General features: G+C 46.2%; 1 protein-coding gene across 2 annotated transcripts in view; it reads left to right on the top strand.

Annotated features, from left to right (window-relative positions):
* LOC126248781 (uncharacterized) overlaps positions 1-15,569 on the top strand; it is a 661,014-nt gene that overhangs the window by 520,956 nt on the left and 124,489 nt on the right. For both annotated transcript variants that reach the window (XM_049950154.1, XM_049950153.1), the window contains exon 3: positions 14,091-14,213. In XM_049950154.1, coding sequence (XP_049806111.1) covers positions 14,091-14,213 — 123 coding nt within the window. The remainder of the gene's footprint in view (positions 1-14,090; positions 14,214-15,569) is intronic.

Genomic DNA, 15,569 nt, shown 5'->3' with positions numbered 1-15,569 from the left:
GTCGGAATGCACAATGAACTTGAATGGATGCAGGAGATCAGACAGGATGCTTACGTACGTGCCACCTGTCAGAGTCGATCTAGACGTACCAGGGGTCTCATCACTCCCGCTGCACATGCCCCATTCCACTACAGAGCCTCCACCAGCTTGAAGAGTCCTCTGCTGACATGCAGGGTCCATGGATTCATACCCGTACACGTCCATCCGCTAGATACAATTTGAAACGAGACTCGTCCGACCAGGCAACATGTTTCCAGTCATCAACAGTCCAATGTCGGTGTTGACGGTCCCAGGCGAGGCGTAAAGCTTTGTGTCGTGCAGTCATCAAGGGTATGCGAGTAGGCCTTCGGCAGCCTACATCGATGATGATTCATTGAATGGTTCGCACGCTGACACTTTTTGATGGCCCAGCATTGAAATCTGCACAATTTGCAGAAGGATTGCACTTCTGTCTCTTTGAACCATTCTCTTCAGTCGTCGTTGGTCCCGTTCTCGAAGGATCTTTTTCCGGTCGCAGTGATGTCGAAGATTTGATAATTTACCGGATTCCTGATATTCACGATACAGCCATGAAATTAACGTACGGGAAAATCCCCACTTCATCGGTACCTCGGAGATGCTGTGTCCCATCGCTCGTGCGCCGACTATAACACCATGTTCAAGTTCACTTAAATCTTGATAACCTGCCATTGTAGCAGCAGTAACCGATCTCACAACTGCGCCAGACACTTGTTGTATTATATAGACGTTGCCGACTCCAGCGCCATTTTCTGCCTGTTTTCATATCTCTGTATTTGAATACGCATGCCTATACCAGTTTCTTTAGCTATTCAGTGTAAAATCATTTAAATACACTCCTGGAAATTGAAATAAGAACACCGTGAATTCATTGTCCCAGGAAGGGGAAACTTTATTGACATATTCCTGGGGTCAGATACATCACATGATCACACTGACAGAACCACAGGCACATAGACACATGCAGCAGAGCATGCACAATGTCGGCACTAGTACAGTGTATATCCACCTTTCACAGCAATGCAGGCTGCTATTCTCCCATGGAGACGATCGTAGAGATGCTGGATGTAGTCCTGTGGAACGGCTTGCCATGCCATTTCCACCTGGCGCCTCAGTTGGACCAGCGTTCGTGCTGGACGTGCAGACCGCGTGAGACGACGCTTCATCCAGTCCCAAACATGCTCAATGGGGGACAGATCCGGAGATCTTGCTGGCCAGGGTAGTTGACTTACACCTTCTAGAGCACGTTGGGTGGCACAGGATACATGCGGACGTGCATTGTCCTGTTGGAACAGCAAGTCCCCTTGCCGGTCTAGGAATGGTAGAACGATGGGTTCGATGACGGTTTGGATGTACCGTGCACTATTCAGTGTCCCCTCGACGATCACTAGTGGTGTACGGCCAGTGTAGGAGATCGCTCCCCGCACCATGATGCCGGGTGTTGGCCCTGTGTGCCTCGGTCGTATGCAGTCCTGATTGTGGCGCTCACCTGCACGGCGCCAAACACGCATACGACCATCATTGGCACCAAGGCAGAAGCGACTCTCATCGCTGAAGACGACACGTCTCCATTCGTCCCTCCATTCACGCCTGTCGCGACACCACTGGAGGCGGGCTGCACGATGTTGGGGCGTGAGCGGAAGACGGCCTAACGGTGTGCGGGACCGTAGCCCAGCTTCATGGAGACGGTTGCGAATGGTCCTCGCCGATACCCCAGGAGCAACAGTGTCCCTAATTTGCTGGGAAGTGGCGGTGCGGTCCCCTACGGCACTGCGTAGGATCCTACGGTCTTGGCGTGCATCCGTGCGTCGCTGCGGTCCGGTCCCAGGTCGACGGGCACGTGCACCTTCCGCCGACCACTGGCGACAACATCGATGGACTGTGGAGACCTCACGCCCCACGTGTTGAGCAATTCGGCGGTACGTCCACCCGGCCTCCCGCATGCCCACTATACGCCCTCGCTCAAAGTCCGTCAACTGCACATACGGTTCACGTCCACGCTGTCGCGGCATGCTACCAGTGTTAAAGACTGCGATGGAGCTCCGTATGCCACGGCAAACTGGCTGACATTGACGGCGGCGTTGCACAAATGCTGCGCAGCTAGCGCCATTCTACGGCCAACACCGCGGTTCCTGGTGTGTCCGCTGTGCCGTGCGTGTGATCATTGCTTGTACAGCCCTCTCGCAGTGTCCGGAGCAAGTATGGTGGGTCTGACACACCGGTGTCAATGTGTTCTATTTTCCATTTCCAGGAGTGTATTATCAAATTCCCCTTCAGTCCGTTAATGTCATAGATATTGCTTCTCCTCTTCTGGTGCTTCACTTTTTTTTGTCACATAGCGTACGTTACGAAACTTTTTAAACTTACCAACGATCTACTGCGTATAGCCCCAGATCTACAGCGTTTCATAACAAGGAAATCTAATGTGTATTTTCGCCCGCATCTCGTGGTCGTGCGGTAGCGTTCTCGCTTCCCACGCCCGGGTTCCCGGGTTCGATTCCCGGCGGGGTCAGGGATTTTCTCTGCCTCGTGATGGCTGGGTGTTGTGTGCTGTCCTTAGGTTAGTTAGTTTTAAGTAGTTCTAAGTTCTAGGGGACTTATGACCACAGCAGTTGAGTCCCATAGTGCTCAGAGCCATTTGAACCATTTCAATGTGTATTTTAAGGAATGAAAACATCACATTCCCAATGTTTCCCTGCAGTCGGATGCCTAACACATCTTACCTAATACCGCTTAGTGTAACGGATGCGCCGGCCGCGGTGGCCGAGCGGTTTTAGTCGCTTCAGTCCGGAACTGCTACGGTCCCAGGTTCGAATCCTGACTCGGGCATGGATGTTTGTAATGTCCTTAGGTTAATTAGGTTTAAGTAGTTCTAAGTTCTAGGGGACTGATGACATCAGATGTTAAGTCCCACAGTGCTCAGAGCCATTTGAACCATTTTTTGTGACGGAATCAGAACACTATACTGCATGAAATCATTTGAATGTTTTGAAACTGGAGAAAGTGTATTTGGTTCAGTGTTGCTGTATATTCGGATCAGAACATCCATTTATGGCGTTATTGGCAAAACAGAAGGAAACGTCGCTATAAGTTTACTACTTGCCTGTGCTGTAAGCTGCCAAGGTCAGTGAGAGGAAGTACCTCCGGTATGACAAACTGCCTATTGGCTTCTGTCTCGGATTCTTCGGCCGACGTTCATCTAATGATTTTTCTGACGTTTCGCCAGCACGAGTGGCTGGCATTGTCAAAGCTTCACACTCCATTGCCGGTGGTGAACTGGAGCCGAGCTCGCGGCCGCAGACTATATGTACTTGGAGCGCCAACGTCCGAGGGCTTCTCCGCGGTCATTTCCGATGCGGTTCTCCTCTTGCTACCTGCGACGGCCGTTCGCTGCAGTACGGGAAGCCAGGATCCGTTTACCTTAAGGCTTTCCTCTTTCTTGTTGAAACTGTTCGCGTGTTTTTGGATTTCTACAGCTTCTCTGAACAAGCGCGTGTGATAGTGCTTCTCTGCAGCCAGAACTTCCGTGTCGGCGAATTTTATTACGTGGTCGGTCTCATTCAGTGCGTGCTCTGCCACGGCCGATTTCTCCACCTGCCCCAACCTGCAATGTCGCTTATGCTCTTTGATCCTGGTGTTAATGGATCGTCCAGTCATTCCGACATAAACTTTTCCGCATGTGCAAGGTATACGGTATATTCCCGACATTGCAAGTGGGTCTCTTTTCTCCTTCGCCGATCTAAGACACGCTTTGATCTTCCTTGTCGGTTTGAAAATCGTCTTTACGCCGTGTTTGCGCAGTATACGGCCGATTCTGTCCGTCACTCTGGGAATGTATGGCAGAAAGGCCGTACCCGACATTTCTTTTTCTGGTTCCTTACTTCGCCGAGTGTTTGGCTCTGTTACACTTCTAATGTAATTTGTGGAGTACCCATTGCTCCTCAGAACAGTTTCCAGGTGTTGCATTTCTCGTTTGAGGTGTTGAGGCTCACATATTCGTCCTGCTCTCGTTACGAGCGTACTAATCATGCCTCTTTTCTGGCTCGGGTGGTGGTTTGACAGTTTGTGCAGGTATCGGTCCGTGTGTGTCGGTTTTCGATACACGCTGTGTCCCATGTTTTCGCCGTCCCTTGTGACCAGCACATCTAGAAATGGCAGTTTCTTGTCCTTTTCTACTTCCATGGTAAATGTTATGTTGGCATGGAGGCTGTTCAAGTGTCTCAGGAATTCACCGATGGCAATGGAGGGTGAAGCTTTGACAATGCCAGCCACTCGTGCTGGCGAAACGTCAGAAAAATCATTAGATGAACGTCGGCCGAAGAACCTGAGACAGAAGCCAATAGGCATTTTGTCAACAAGTGGCCACGAAAGCCTTAACAATTTTGCACCTCCGGTATGTTCAGCATCTGCGATGCGGTGACGACAATTGGTCTCCCGTCTTTCTTATAGGCAGGCCTGTGTCTGTTCAGAATATATCACAGTTCTCGTTGCATTTAGAAGATTAATTAACATCTCGCTAACTGCGCTAAAGGAAACAGATTTTCACATAGCTTTCCTATTGTTCTCTCGCAATAAAAACCGTGTTAGCTGGCACAGCGGTTCACTTAGTGGGCTCGTATTGGGGAGAATTTGAGTTCTGATCACTGTGTAGTCGTCCTGAATTGTTTTCCTCGTCTATCTGCATCGCTAAAAATAAGTACCAGTTTGGCTCACTTGACAACGCCTCGGTTCTCTCTTTCATCATTCTCTGACTGTGCTAGACGACCTCGATTTAGATAAGGCGTTAAACTCGAACCTAACTTTTCTATTCTTTGCAGTAAAAAATGGCATAGGTTTCTGTTACCCCTGGTAGTCTGTATCACTGGTCAATGTGCACAATGTTTTACTATTTTTAACATAAAAACTTTAAGATAAACATATTCGCTTGTGAACTCTGTGACTGTACTGGAATGATCTGCCACCGTTCATTCCCTTTCTTTAATATGCTAGTTTTGAACACACTTGTATATCTTCAGATGGCTGAAATAGTCCTCTTCTTAAGGTACAATGAAGCAAAGAAATGTTCTATTTTTTGTTATCTTGCTTGAACCTTCCAAGAACATGATATTAGCCTGGCCATTCCTCATGAAATACTTAACATTTTTTACGTATCATATGCTTTTCATTTTTTGTCTTTTAGATAATTTCATATAACTTTGTCTTCAATACGATACGTTTACTCTATTTGCCTCTGTGGGAGAATGAATTTTTATGCGAATACATTAGTTTGAAAAGGTGTTACGCTCTCATCCGTAGTCAAGCACATTCAGGATCAGTCCGATATGAACTCTCACAATTGAAACTAGTGTTTTAGCTGAGATTAAGATTCTCTACGTGTGAAAATCATTTAAGCGTAGAAGATACGCAGTGTAGTCGACGGACATACAGGGGTGGACAAAAATTAGAAAACACCAAAAACACAACATACAGTATTACCGTGCCTAATACGGTGTAGGAAACCTGTTGCCATTCAAAATTGCTTCCAGTCTGTTTGGAATGGATAAATACAGGCCCTGAAATATTTCAAAGAAATGTTAAGCCACATTTCCTGAAAATAGTGGGAAGTTCAAGTAACAACGATGGAGGTGAATAGCTATCATGCACCCTTCTCTCCTAAGTAGATCACTAAGGATCAATAATACCGAGAGCTGGTGACTTTGGTGGCCAGGGTAGTTGCGAAAATTCACCCCCAGTCCTGGACGAAGCGAGCTATGTGAACAGTGGACCTCTCGTCTTGGAACACAGTACCATCGTTTCGGAACCAACATTGCACCATGGGCTGGACCTTATCAGCCAAAATGGTCGCATAATTCCTTGCAGTAACGCGACATTGCAGAGTAACCATGGGACCCGCGGAATGCCACGATTTGGCTGCCAAAATTGTTACCGAAGCCCCCGCCGTGTTTCACACTTGGGACGTAATCTCGGACCGAAGGTGGAAACAGTGTGAAACAAGACTCATCCGACCAAATGACATTCTCCCATTGCCCCATATCCCCGGTATTACGGTTTCAGCACCACGTTTTCCTGTTACGGGCATTTGCATCACGATGAGTGAGATTGGAATTCCGGTTCGTCCTTCATTTCCCAGCTTATGGAGTCCTCTTTCTGTTATTTTGGTGCTGACAGGGTTCGCGAGTGCTACATTCAGTTCTGTAGTGTCTTTTACAGCTGTCGTCCTCCTATTTTTCGTCACAGTCCTCTTCAGTGACCGTCAGTCACGATAACTCAACTTAGCGGATGAAATTTTTCTGCTTTCCCTGTATGAGGCATAAATCTACGACAGGATGTCTCTCGTAACACCAAACAATTTGGCTACCTTGTCTACGAAGCGTCCGCCATACGAGAACCAACAATTTGCCCACGTTCGACTTCACTTAGCGCCGACATAATGCACTCCCAACTACACAGAACACTGTTCTGACCACGGCTGATACTTGCAACCTATTGAGGACATTGCACAGGTACCATTCGTGGTCAAATACAACAGCACAACCTACAGGCTTACTTAGCATCTGCATTTCACTACAAGCATGGATTTCTCACGGTGTTTCTATCTACATCTAGATCTACATGGATACTCTGCAAAACACATTTAAGTGCCTGGCAGAGGGTTCATCGAACCACCTCCACAATTCTCTATTATACCAATCTCGTATAGCGCGCGAAAATAACGAACACTTATATCTTTCCGTACGAGCTCTGATTTCCCTTATTTTATCGTGGTGATCGTTTCTCGCTATGTAGGTCGGTGTTAACAAAATATTCTCGCATTTGGAGAAGAAAGTTGGTGATTGGAATTTCGTGAGATGATTCCGTCGCAACGAAAAACGCCTTTCTTTTAATGGTGTCCAGCCCAAATCCTGTATCATTTCTGTGACACTCTCTCCCATATTTCGCGATAATACAAAACGTGCTGCCCTTCTTTGAACTTTTTCGATGTACTCCGTCAGTCCTATCTGGTAAGGATCCCACACCGCGTAGCAGTATTTTAAAAGAGGACGGACAAGCGTAGTGTAGGCAGTCTCCTTAGCAGATCTGTTACATTTTCTAAGTGTCCTGCCAATAAAACGCAGTCTTTGGTTAGCCTTCCCCACAACATTTTCTGTGTGTTCCTTCCAATTTAAGTTGTTCGTAATTGTAATACCTAGGTATTTAGTTGAATTTACGGCTTTTAGATTAGACTGATTTGTTGTGTAACCGAAGTTTAACGAATTCCTTTTAGCACTCATGTGGATGACCTCACACTTTTCGTTATTTAGGATCAACTGCCACTTTTCGCACCATTCAGATATTTTTTACCAAATCGTTTTGTAGTTTGTTTTGATCTTCTGATGACTTTATTAGTCGATAAACGACAGCTTCATCTGCAAACAACCTAAGGCGGCTGCTCAGATTGTCTCCCAAATCGTTTATATAGACAAGGAACAGCAAAGGGCCTATAACACTACCTTGGGGAACGCCAGAAATCACTTCTGTTTTACTCGATGACTTTCCGTCAACTACTACGAACTGTGACCTCTCTGACAGGAAATCACAAATCCAGTCACATAACTGAGACGATATTCCATAAGCACGCAATTTCACTACACGCCGCTTATGTGGTACAGTGTCAAAAGCCTTCCGGAAATATTTTTGACCAACCCCGTCTTACAGAAATTTGCTTCCAAGCAAGCCAGTCCATTGCATATGAAGCTTTCCTTGCATCAGCAACTCCGGTCACATGAGGTGACGCATCATGCCAGTGTTCCCTCGAGGCATACAAATGCCGGCAGCCGTAAGGCGCACGATCTGACGCGCTCACTACTTCCAAGAGGGTTATTGTGCTAACAGAGCACATTATGCAGCAGCTAAGTGAAGATTTAAAAAAATGCTTTATACATTGTCGGTGGCCTTCCAGAAAGTATATGATACGTAAATTTCACTGTAGGAAATACTGCAACCAGTCAAAAGTTTTTTAGAAATGATTTTCTTCTGCCGTTACTAGCTTCGTACCTAGCCCATTGTCAGACGGTAATTATGATTTCTTGGTATCACTCACATTTTTGTCCTAAAATATAAGAAAGTTTTTGTGATTACATAGTTTACGAAAGGTTTTATATTGTATATAAGCTCAACACATTGTACATACATTATGAAAGTTCTCCTTTACATACTATAATGCAGAGATTTGGTTCTCTTTCTCGATCCGTGCTAATCCATGAGCTAAAGTAAATACAAGATGATGGATATATTTGCTTAAATCGGCTTCAAATTTGATGTGCCAAAGAACATGATACCTAAAAAACATCATACAACTCGTTCAATTTGAAATGTTAGAAATAATACTCTACTGACATACAGAACTTTCATCACTGGACATTACCAACCGCTTTCAAACCTAAATAATTAAATGTATAGCTTTTAAATTATCTATACTACAAAAGAAGTATGTTTGCAGTAGCTCCAGAAGAGTGCCATATCTGTACACATATCACGTTCTTTGGTACATCAAGTCAGCAGCCAATGTAAACAAATGTATCCGCCAACTTGTATTTTGTTTAACTCGTGGATCAGCATGGAACGAAAAAGACAATCAAACCTCTCTCTTATAGTACGTAAAAGCGAGATTTTCATGAAATAAGCGCAATGTACACCGAAGCACAAAAAACAACTCATATAGGCATGCGTATTCAAATACAGAGATATGAAAACAGGCAGAATACTGCGCTGCGGTCGGCAACGCCTATAGACCCTCCTAAGACAACAAGTGTCTGGTGCAGTTGTTAGATCGGTTACTGCTGTTCCAATAGCAGGTTATCAGGATTTAAGTGAGTCTGAACGTGGTGTGTTGTAGTCGGAGCACGAGCGATGGGACACAGCATCTCCGAGATGCGATGAAGTGGGGATTTTCCCGTACGACCATTTCACGAGTGTACCGTGAATATCAGGAACCCGGTAAAACATCAAATCTCCGACATCGCTGCGGCTGGAAAAAGATCTTGCAAGAAGAGGACCAACAACGACTGAAGAGAACTATTCAACGTAACAGATGTGCAACCCTTCCGCAAATTGCTGCAGATTTCAATGCTGGGCCATCAACAAGTGTCAGCGTGCAAACCATTCAACGAAACATCATCGATATGTGCTTTCGGCACCGAAGGCCCACACGTGTACCGTTGACAACTGCACGATAAAAAGCTTTACGTCTCGCCTGGGCCCGTCATTACCGACATTGGACTGTTGATGACTGGAAACATTTTGCATGGTCGGACAAGTCTCGTTTGAAATTGTATCGAGCGGATGGACGTGTACGGGTATGGAGACAAACTCTTGAATCCATGGACCCTGTAGGTCAGCAGAGAACTATTCAAGCTGATGGAGGCTCTGTAATGCGGGGCGTGTGCAGTTGGAGTGATATGGGACCCCTGGTACGTCTAGATACGACTCTGACAAGTGACACGTACGTAAGGATCCTGTCTGATCACCTGCATCCAGTCAAGTCCATTGTGCATTGCGACGGACCTGAGCAGTTCCAGCAGGACAATGTGACACCCCAAACTTTCATAATTGCTACAGAGTGGCGTCATAACACTCTACCGAGTTTACACGCTTCCGCAGGCCACCAAACTCTCCAGACATGACAATTATTGAGCGTATCTGGGATGCCTTGCAATGTGCTGTTCAGAAGATATCTCCACCTCCTCGTACTCTTACGGTCTTATCGGCAGCCCTGCAGGAGTCATGGTGTCAGTTCCCTCCAGCACTACTTCAGACATTAGTCGAGTCCATGCCACTTCGTGTTGCGGTACTTCTTCGTGCTCGCAGGGGCTCTACACGATATTAGGCAGGTGTACCAATTTCTTTGGCTCTTCAGTGTATGAAGTTTATATACAACGTAAAACCTTTTGAAAACTATTCAGTCACAAAAACTTTGTTATATTTTGGGATAAAAATGTAAAATGGTTTCTAAACCATGTAATAAAAAACTTAGTTATATTGTAGGATACAAATGTAAAACTTGCCAAGAAATCAACGCTACCGTCTGACGATAGACTGAGGCCCGAAACACGTCACGGTACAATAAAATCATTTCTAAAATACTTGTGGCTGGTTGCAACTTGACGACAGTGTATCACTGGCTACAGTGCATTTCGATAGTGTGAGAGTTCATATCTTCTTCCCCAAATACCCTTACCTGGGGTTTCACTCTTCTCGATTTCTGTCACTCGCTTAAGTCCGTTACCGTCACGTTGTTGGTCACTCCTCTCTCCTACGCTGACCCTCTCCCAGATGCATTGTTCAACAGATAACTAGGTTTGCAAACCTCTTCAGATTTCCCAGTAAAACCCTGACTTCCCGCAGAGAAGTACCAGCCTGTCTCCACTTCCTAATGAACATGAGCGCTGTCGCGCCTCTGACAACATACCCCAATCAGCCAGAACATTATGACCACCGACCTGCTATCGATAAAAACCCGTCCAGGCAATAGCAGCGCCACCTGGCGAAGAATAACTGCTATTCAGACACACGAACGTGCACCTAGTACCAATGTGCGTGCTATCCGTGAGTAGAATGGGGAAGGTTCGTGTTGTATCTTAGTTTGACCGAGGGCAGAATATGATGGCCCAGCGGCTCGGCACGAGCATTTCGGAAACTGCAGGACTTGTCGGGCGTTCGAACTGTGCTGTGGTGAGTGTCTTCGACACGTGGCGAAACCACATCCAAATGTCGTCCGGTTGGACGACCACCTCCGATTACAGATGTCGTCATAGACAGGGCAGACTGGTAATAGGGGTCAAGGCAACGAACTGTGGTGGAGCTAATATCACACATTAATGCCGGCCAGGCTAGAATGTGTCTGAACACACAGTGCCCCGAACATTCCCTAACGATGGGCCTCCGCAGCCAACTACCAACACAGCTGCCAATGTTAACACCACGATGTCGGCAACTACGATTGAAATGGGCACGTGACCATCGGCACTGGTCGTTGGCGCAGTGGCAGAGCGTTGCACGGTCTGATGAATCGCGATTCCTCATTCATCACGCCTGTGGGAGGGCGCGAATCCGTCGTCTTCCAGGGAAACAGCTCCTTGACACCTGTATTGCTAGACGGAGGCAAGCTGGCAGCGGCTCCACTATGCTCTGGGGAACATTTACGTGGTCATCCATTGGTCCATTGGAACTCTTGCAAGGTACAATGACGGCCAAGGTGTATCGTACACTGGTTGGAGACCACGAACATTCCTTCATGGCGATCGTGTTTCCAGACTGCAGTGGCATTTTTCATCTAGACAATGCGCCATGTCACAAGGGCAGGAATGTGATCCAGTGGTTCGAGGAACACAGTAGCGAGTTCCAATTGATGTGCTGGCCCCCCAACTCACCAGATATGAACCCGATCGAACACATTTGGGATGTGATTGAACGTGGCTTTACAGCTCATCACCGCCACTCCCCGGAATTTAGGGGAATTAGGTGACTTGTCTGTGCAGATGTGGTGTCAGCTCCCTCCAACGACCTGCTAAGCCCTCATTGCTTCCACGCCACGACGTGTCGCACCTGTTCTAAGTGCCGAAGATGGACATACCGCCTATGAGATAGGTGGTAATAATGTTCTGGCTGATCAGTGTATGCCTACTTCTCTTCATCCGTACTGACTCAGCATTCCGCCCGGAGGTAACCTACATGACTTTAAATTGTTAACCTTAACTCACTTTCTCCGTCCTGATCCATAACCCTGTGTCGGAATCTATCTTCCCTGTCAGCTCGCCCGGGTTCCCGGGTTCGATTCCCGGCGAGGTCAGGGATTTTCTCTGCCTCGTGATGGCTGGGTGTTGTGTGCTGTCCTTAGGTTAGTTAGGTTTAAGTAGTTCTAAGTTCTAGGGGACTTATGACCACAGCAGTTGAGTCCCATAGTGCTCAGAGCCATTTGCACCATTTCCCTGTCAGCTATAGTCTGTGCTTCTTCCGTCCCTTAGGTAAACCGGGTCTCTGTTATTTGAACCTTTACCTCTAACTTCCTAAAATAATATCTCCATAAAAATCTTGACGAACACTCCATTTGACACGGCCCCACAAATATCACTTCAGGCTCGTAATATCATCATATTCATGTAATTCCTCTACACGTACCTCTCTATCCAAAGACCGCTTTTTACCGATGGCAGTGCCCTTATTATCAGGCCGAGAGTGGTGGCGCAGCATAAACATTTCATTCGTTTCCGGGAGGAAGCCAGCTTAAACCTCCGTCTGGTCATCGACATTTCAGTTTTTCGCAATTTCCTTAAATAGCTCAAGGCGAATGTCTGAGTGTTTCCTTCTAAATGGCACGACTGATTTCCTTCCCTATACTTTAGCAAGACGGGCATATGCTCCGTACCTAATGACCTCGTTGTCGACGGGACGTTAACTCGTATCTTCGTTTCTTTGATCATCAGCGTTCCGCAAGTGCACTTTTTTTATCAACCACCCACATCGTTGTATGTATTGCAGTTCAATCTTAATTTTAATGGATTTCATTATTTTAAATTTTGAAGAGCATGAATACAGACAGCCGCTATTTTGTTGGTGATATTTCGCCACCGTGTAGAGCGTGAAATCCATAAATGTTATACAAATGTGTGTGTGTGTTGTTCAACCAAACTTGGTACACAGTTTAATTACTATCAGGCAACAAACAATTTCTGGGGGCGGGGGATAAAAATCACCTACCTACCACAGTTCAGGTGATATGACATCATAAACCGTATGATGGGTGAAAAACTGCCGCGTCATGAATGACATTTAAATGTTCTACTTTTATACTACTAACTGTATTCGCAATAAATTTCGCAGGCAGTATCCACATGTGCTGCTAAATCGCCTACAAAAGTGCATATTGTTACCATGCACAGTTCAGAGATATGACGTCATAAATGGTGAGATGTGTAAAAAAACTACCACATTAAATTTATAACTTCTCCGCTTCTAACTCTAATCGCAACACATTTTGCTAAGAGTATCCGCCGGCCGGAGTGGCCGAGCGGTTCTAGGCGCTGCAGTCTGGAACCACGCGACCGCTACGGTCGCAGGTTCGAATCCTGCCTTGGGCATAGATGTGTGTGTTGTTCTTAGGTAAGTTAGGTTTAAGTAGTTCTGAGTTCTAGGGGACTGATTACCTCAGAAGTTAAGTCCCATAGTCTTCAGAGCCATTCGAGCCATTAAGAGTATCCAAATACGCTTCTGAATGCACCTACACAAATATGTCATTGTATGACATAGACCAAAAGATATGACGTCATAAATTCCGAGATTCGTAAAAAAAGATGCCATATCAACCATGACGTTTTAATACATTTATTCTTTACTAGGAAGACACTCCTGGGCCGGCCGGAGTGGCCGTGCGGTTCTAGGCGCTACAGTCTGGAACCGAGCTACCGCTACGGTCGCAAGTTCGAATCCTGCCTCGGGCATGGATGTGTGTGATGTCCTTAGGTTAGTTAGGTTTAATTAGTTCTAAGTTCTAGGCGACTGATGATCTCAGAAGCTAAGTCGCATAGTGCTCAGAGCCATTTGAACCATTTTTTGAAGATACTCCTGGAGTCGAGTCAACTTACGGTAATCCCTGACACCTAGTTACGCTTTAGACAGCTTTCAACTGCGAATTGCAAACGGCTGTATGCGAACATAATAGCAGTCTACAGAGCTATGCTAGAGGAGTTGCCATAGAGACGTTTACAAAGTCGCGTTGTAGACACGCGAAGTAGCTGCGCCCAGCGTACAGAAACTGCCCGCGATCAGGTTTCTTAATTTGTATATTGTACTTATGCATTTGTACATTATGCATACTTCTTTGTATTTCTGATTCAGAATTTCAAAGGTGTTTTCATGAAAACGTGGAAATGAAGCTATTTCGATACTTCACTACAAAAACAGTTCATTTTTTGTTTTAGTTTCTAATAGAAAATTGTCAGAGTGAATACCCGGGCAATGCCGGGTTTGTCAGCTAATAATCAACAAATGAAAACATTAAGACAGAATTATGTAAACATTTTTGTTGTATATTTCAGAACCTGAAGAAGTTGAACATCTCCTACCTGCGGCACATGACGCCGAACATCCTGCTGGGACTCATGCCCTGCTTCAACTCTCTGGTTAGCCTCAATCTCAGCATGACCATGGCCACCGACCAGGTAAGACGCCTTCTTTCCTTCTTGCTTCCTTGTTATTGTTACGATTTATCTGGCGATGTTCTTTTACGCAAGACTACATTTACACTACTGGCCATTAAAATTGCTACACCAAGAAGAAATGCAGATGCTAAACGGGTATTCATTGGACAAATATATTGTACTAGAATTGACATGTGATTACATTTTCACACAGTTTGGGTGCATAGATCCTGAGAAATCAGTACCCAGAACAACCACCTCTGGCCATAATAACGGCCTTCATACGCCTGGACATTGAGTCAAACAGAGCTTGGATGGCGTGTACAGGTACAGCTGACCGTGCAGCTTCAACACGATACCACAGTTCATCAAGAGTAGTGACTGGCGTATTGTGACGAGCCAGTTGCTCGGCCACCATTGACCAGACGTTTTCAGTTGGTGAGAGATCTGGAGAATGTGCTGGCCAGGGCAGCAGTCGAACATTTTCTGTATCCAGAAAAGCCCGCACAGGACCTGCAACATGCGGTCGTGCGTTATCCTGCTGAAATGTAGGGTTTCGCAGGGATCGAATGAAGGGTAGAGCCACGGGTCGTAACACATCTGAAATCTAACTTCCACTGTTCAAAGTACCGTCAATGCGAACAAGAGGTGACCGAGACGAGTAACCAATGTCACCCCATACCATCACGCCGAGTGATACGCCAGTATGGCGATGACGAATACATGCTTCCAATGTGCGTTGACCGCGATGTCGCCAAACACGGATGCGACCATCACGATACTGTAAGCAGAACCTGGATTCATCCGAAAGAATGACGTTTTGCCATTCGTGCACTCAGGTTCATCGTTGAGTACACTATCGCAGGCGTTCCTGTCTGTGATGCAGCGTCAAGGGTAACCGCAGCCATGGTCTCGGAGCTGATAGTCCATGCTGCTGCAAACGTCGTCGAACTGTTCTTGCAGATGGTTGTTGTCTTACAAACGTCCCCATCTGTTGAATCAGGGATCGAGACGTGGCTGCAAGATCCGTTACAGCCATGCGGATAAGAAGCCTGTCATCTCGACGGCTAGTGATACGAGGCCTTTTGGATCCAGCACGGCGTTCAGTATTACCCTCCTGAACCCACCGATTCCATATTCTGTTAACAGTCATTGTATCTCGACCAACGCGAGCAGCAATGTCGCGATACGATAAACCGCAATCGCAATAGGCTACAATCCGACCTTTATCAAAGTCGGAAACGTGATGGTACGCATTTCTCCTCCTTACACGAGGCATCACAACAACGTTTCACCAGGCATTGCCGGTCAACTGCTGTTTGTGTATGAGAAATCGGTTGGAAACTTTCCTCATATCAGCACGTTGTAGGTATCGTC

The sequence above is a fragment of the Schistocerca nitens genome, chromosome 3 (genome assembly GCF_023898315.1).
Source record: "Schistocerca nitens isolate TAMUIC-IGC-003100 chromosome 3, iqSchNite1.1, whole genome shotgun sequence".
Classification (NCBI taxonomy): Eukaryota; Metazoa; Arthropoda; class Insecta; order Orthoptera; family Acrididae; genus Schistocerca; species Schistocerca nitens.
This window is presented reverse-complemented; position numbering and strand designations above follow the sequence as displayed.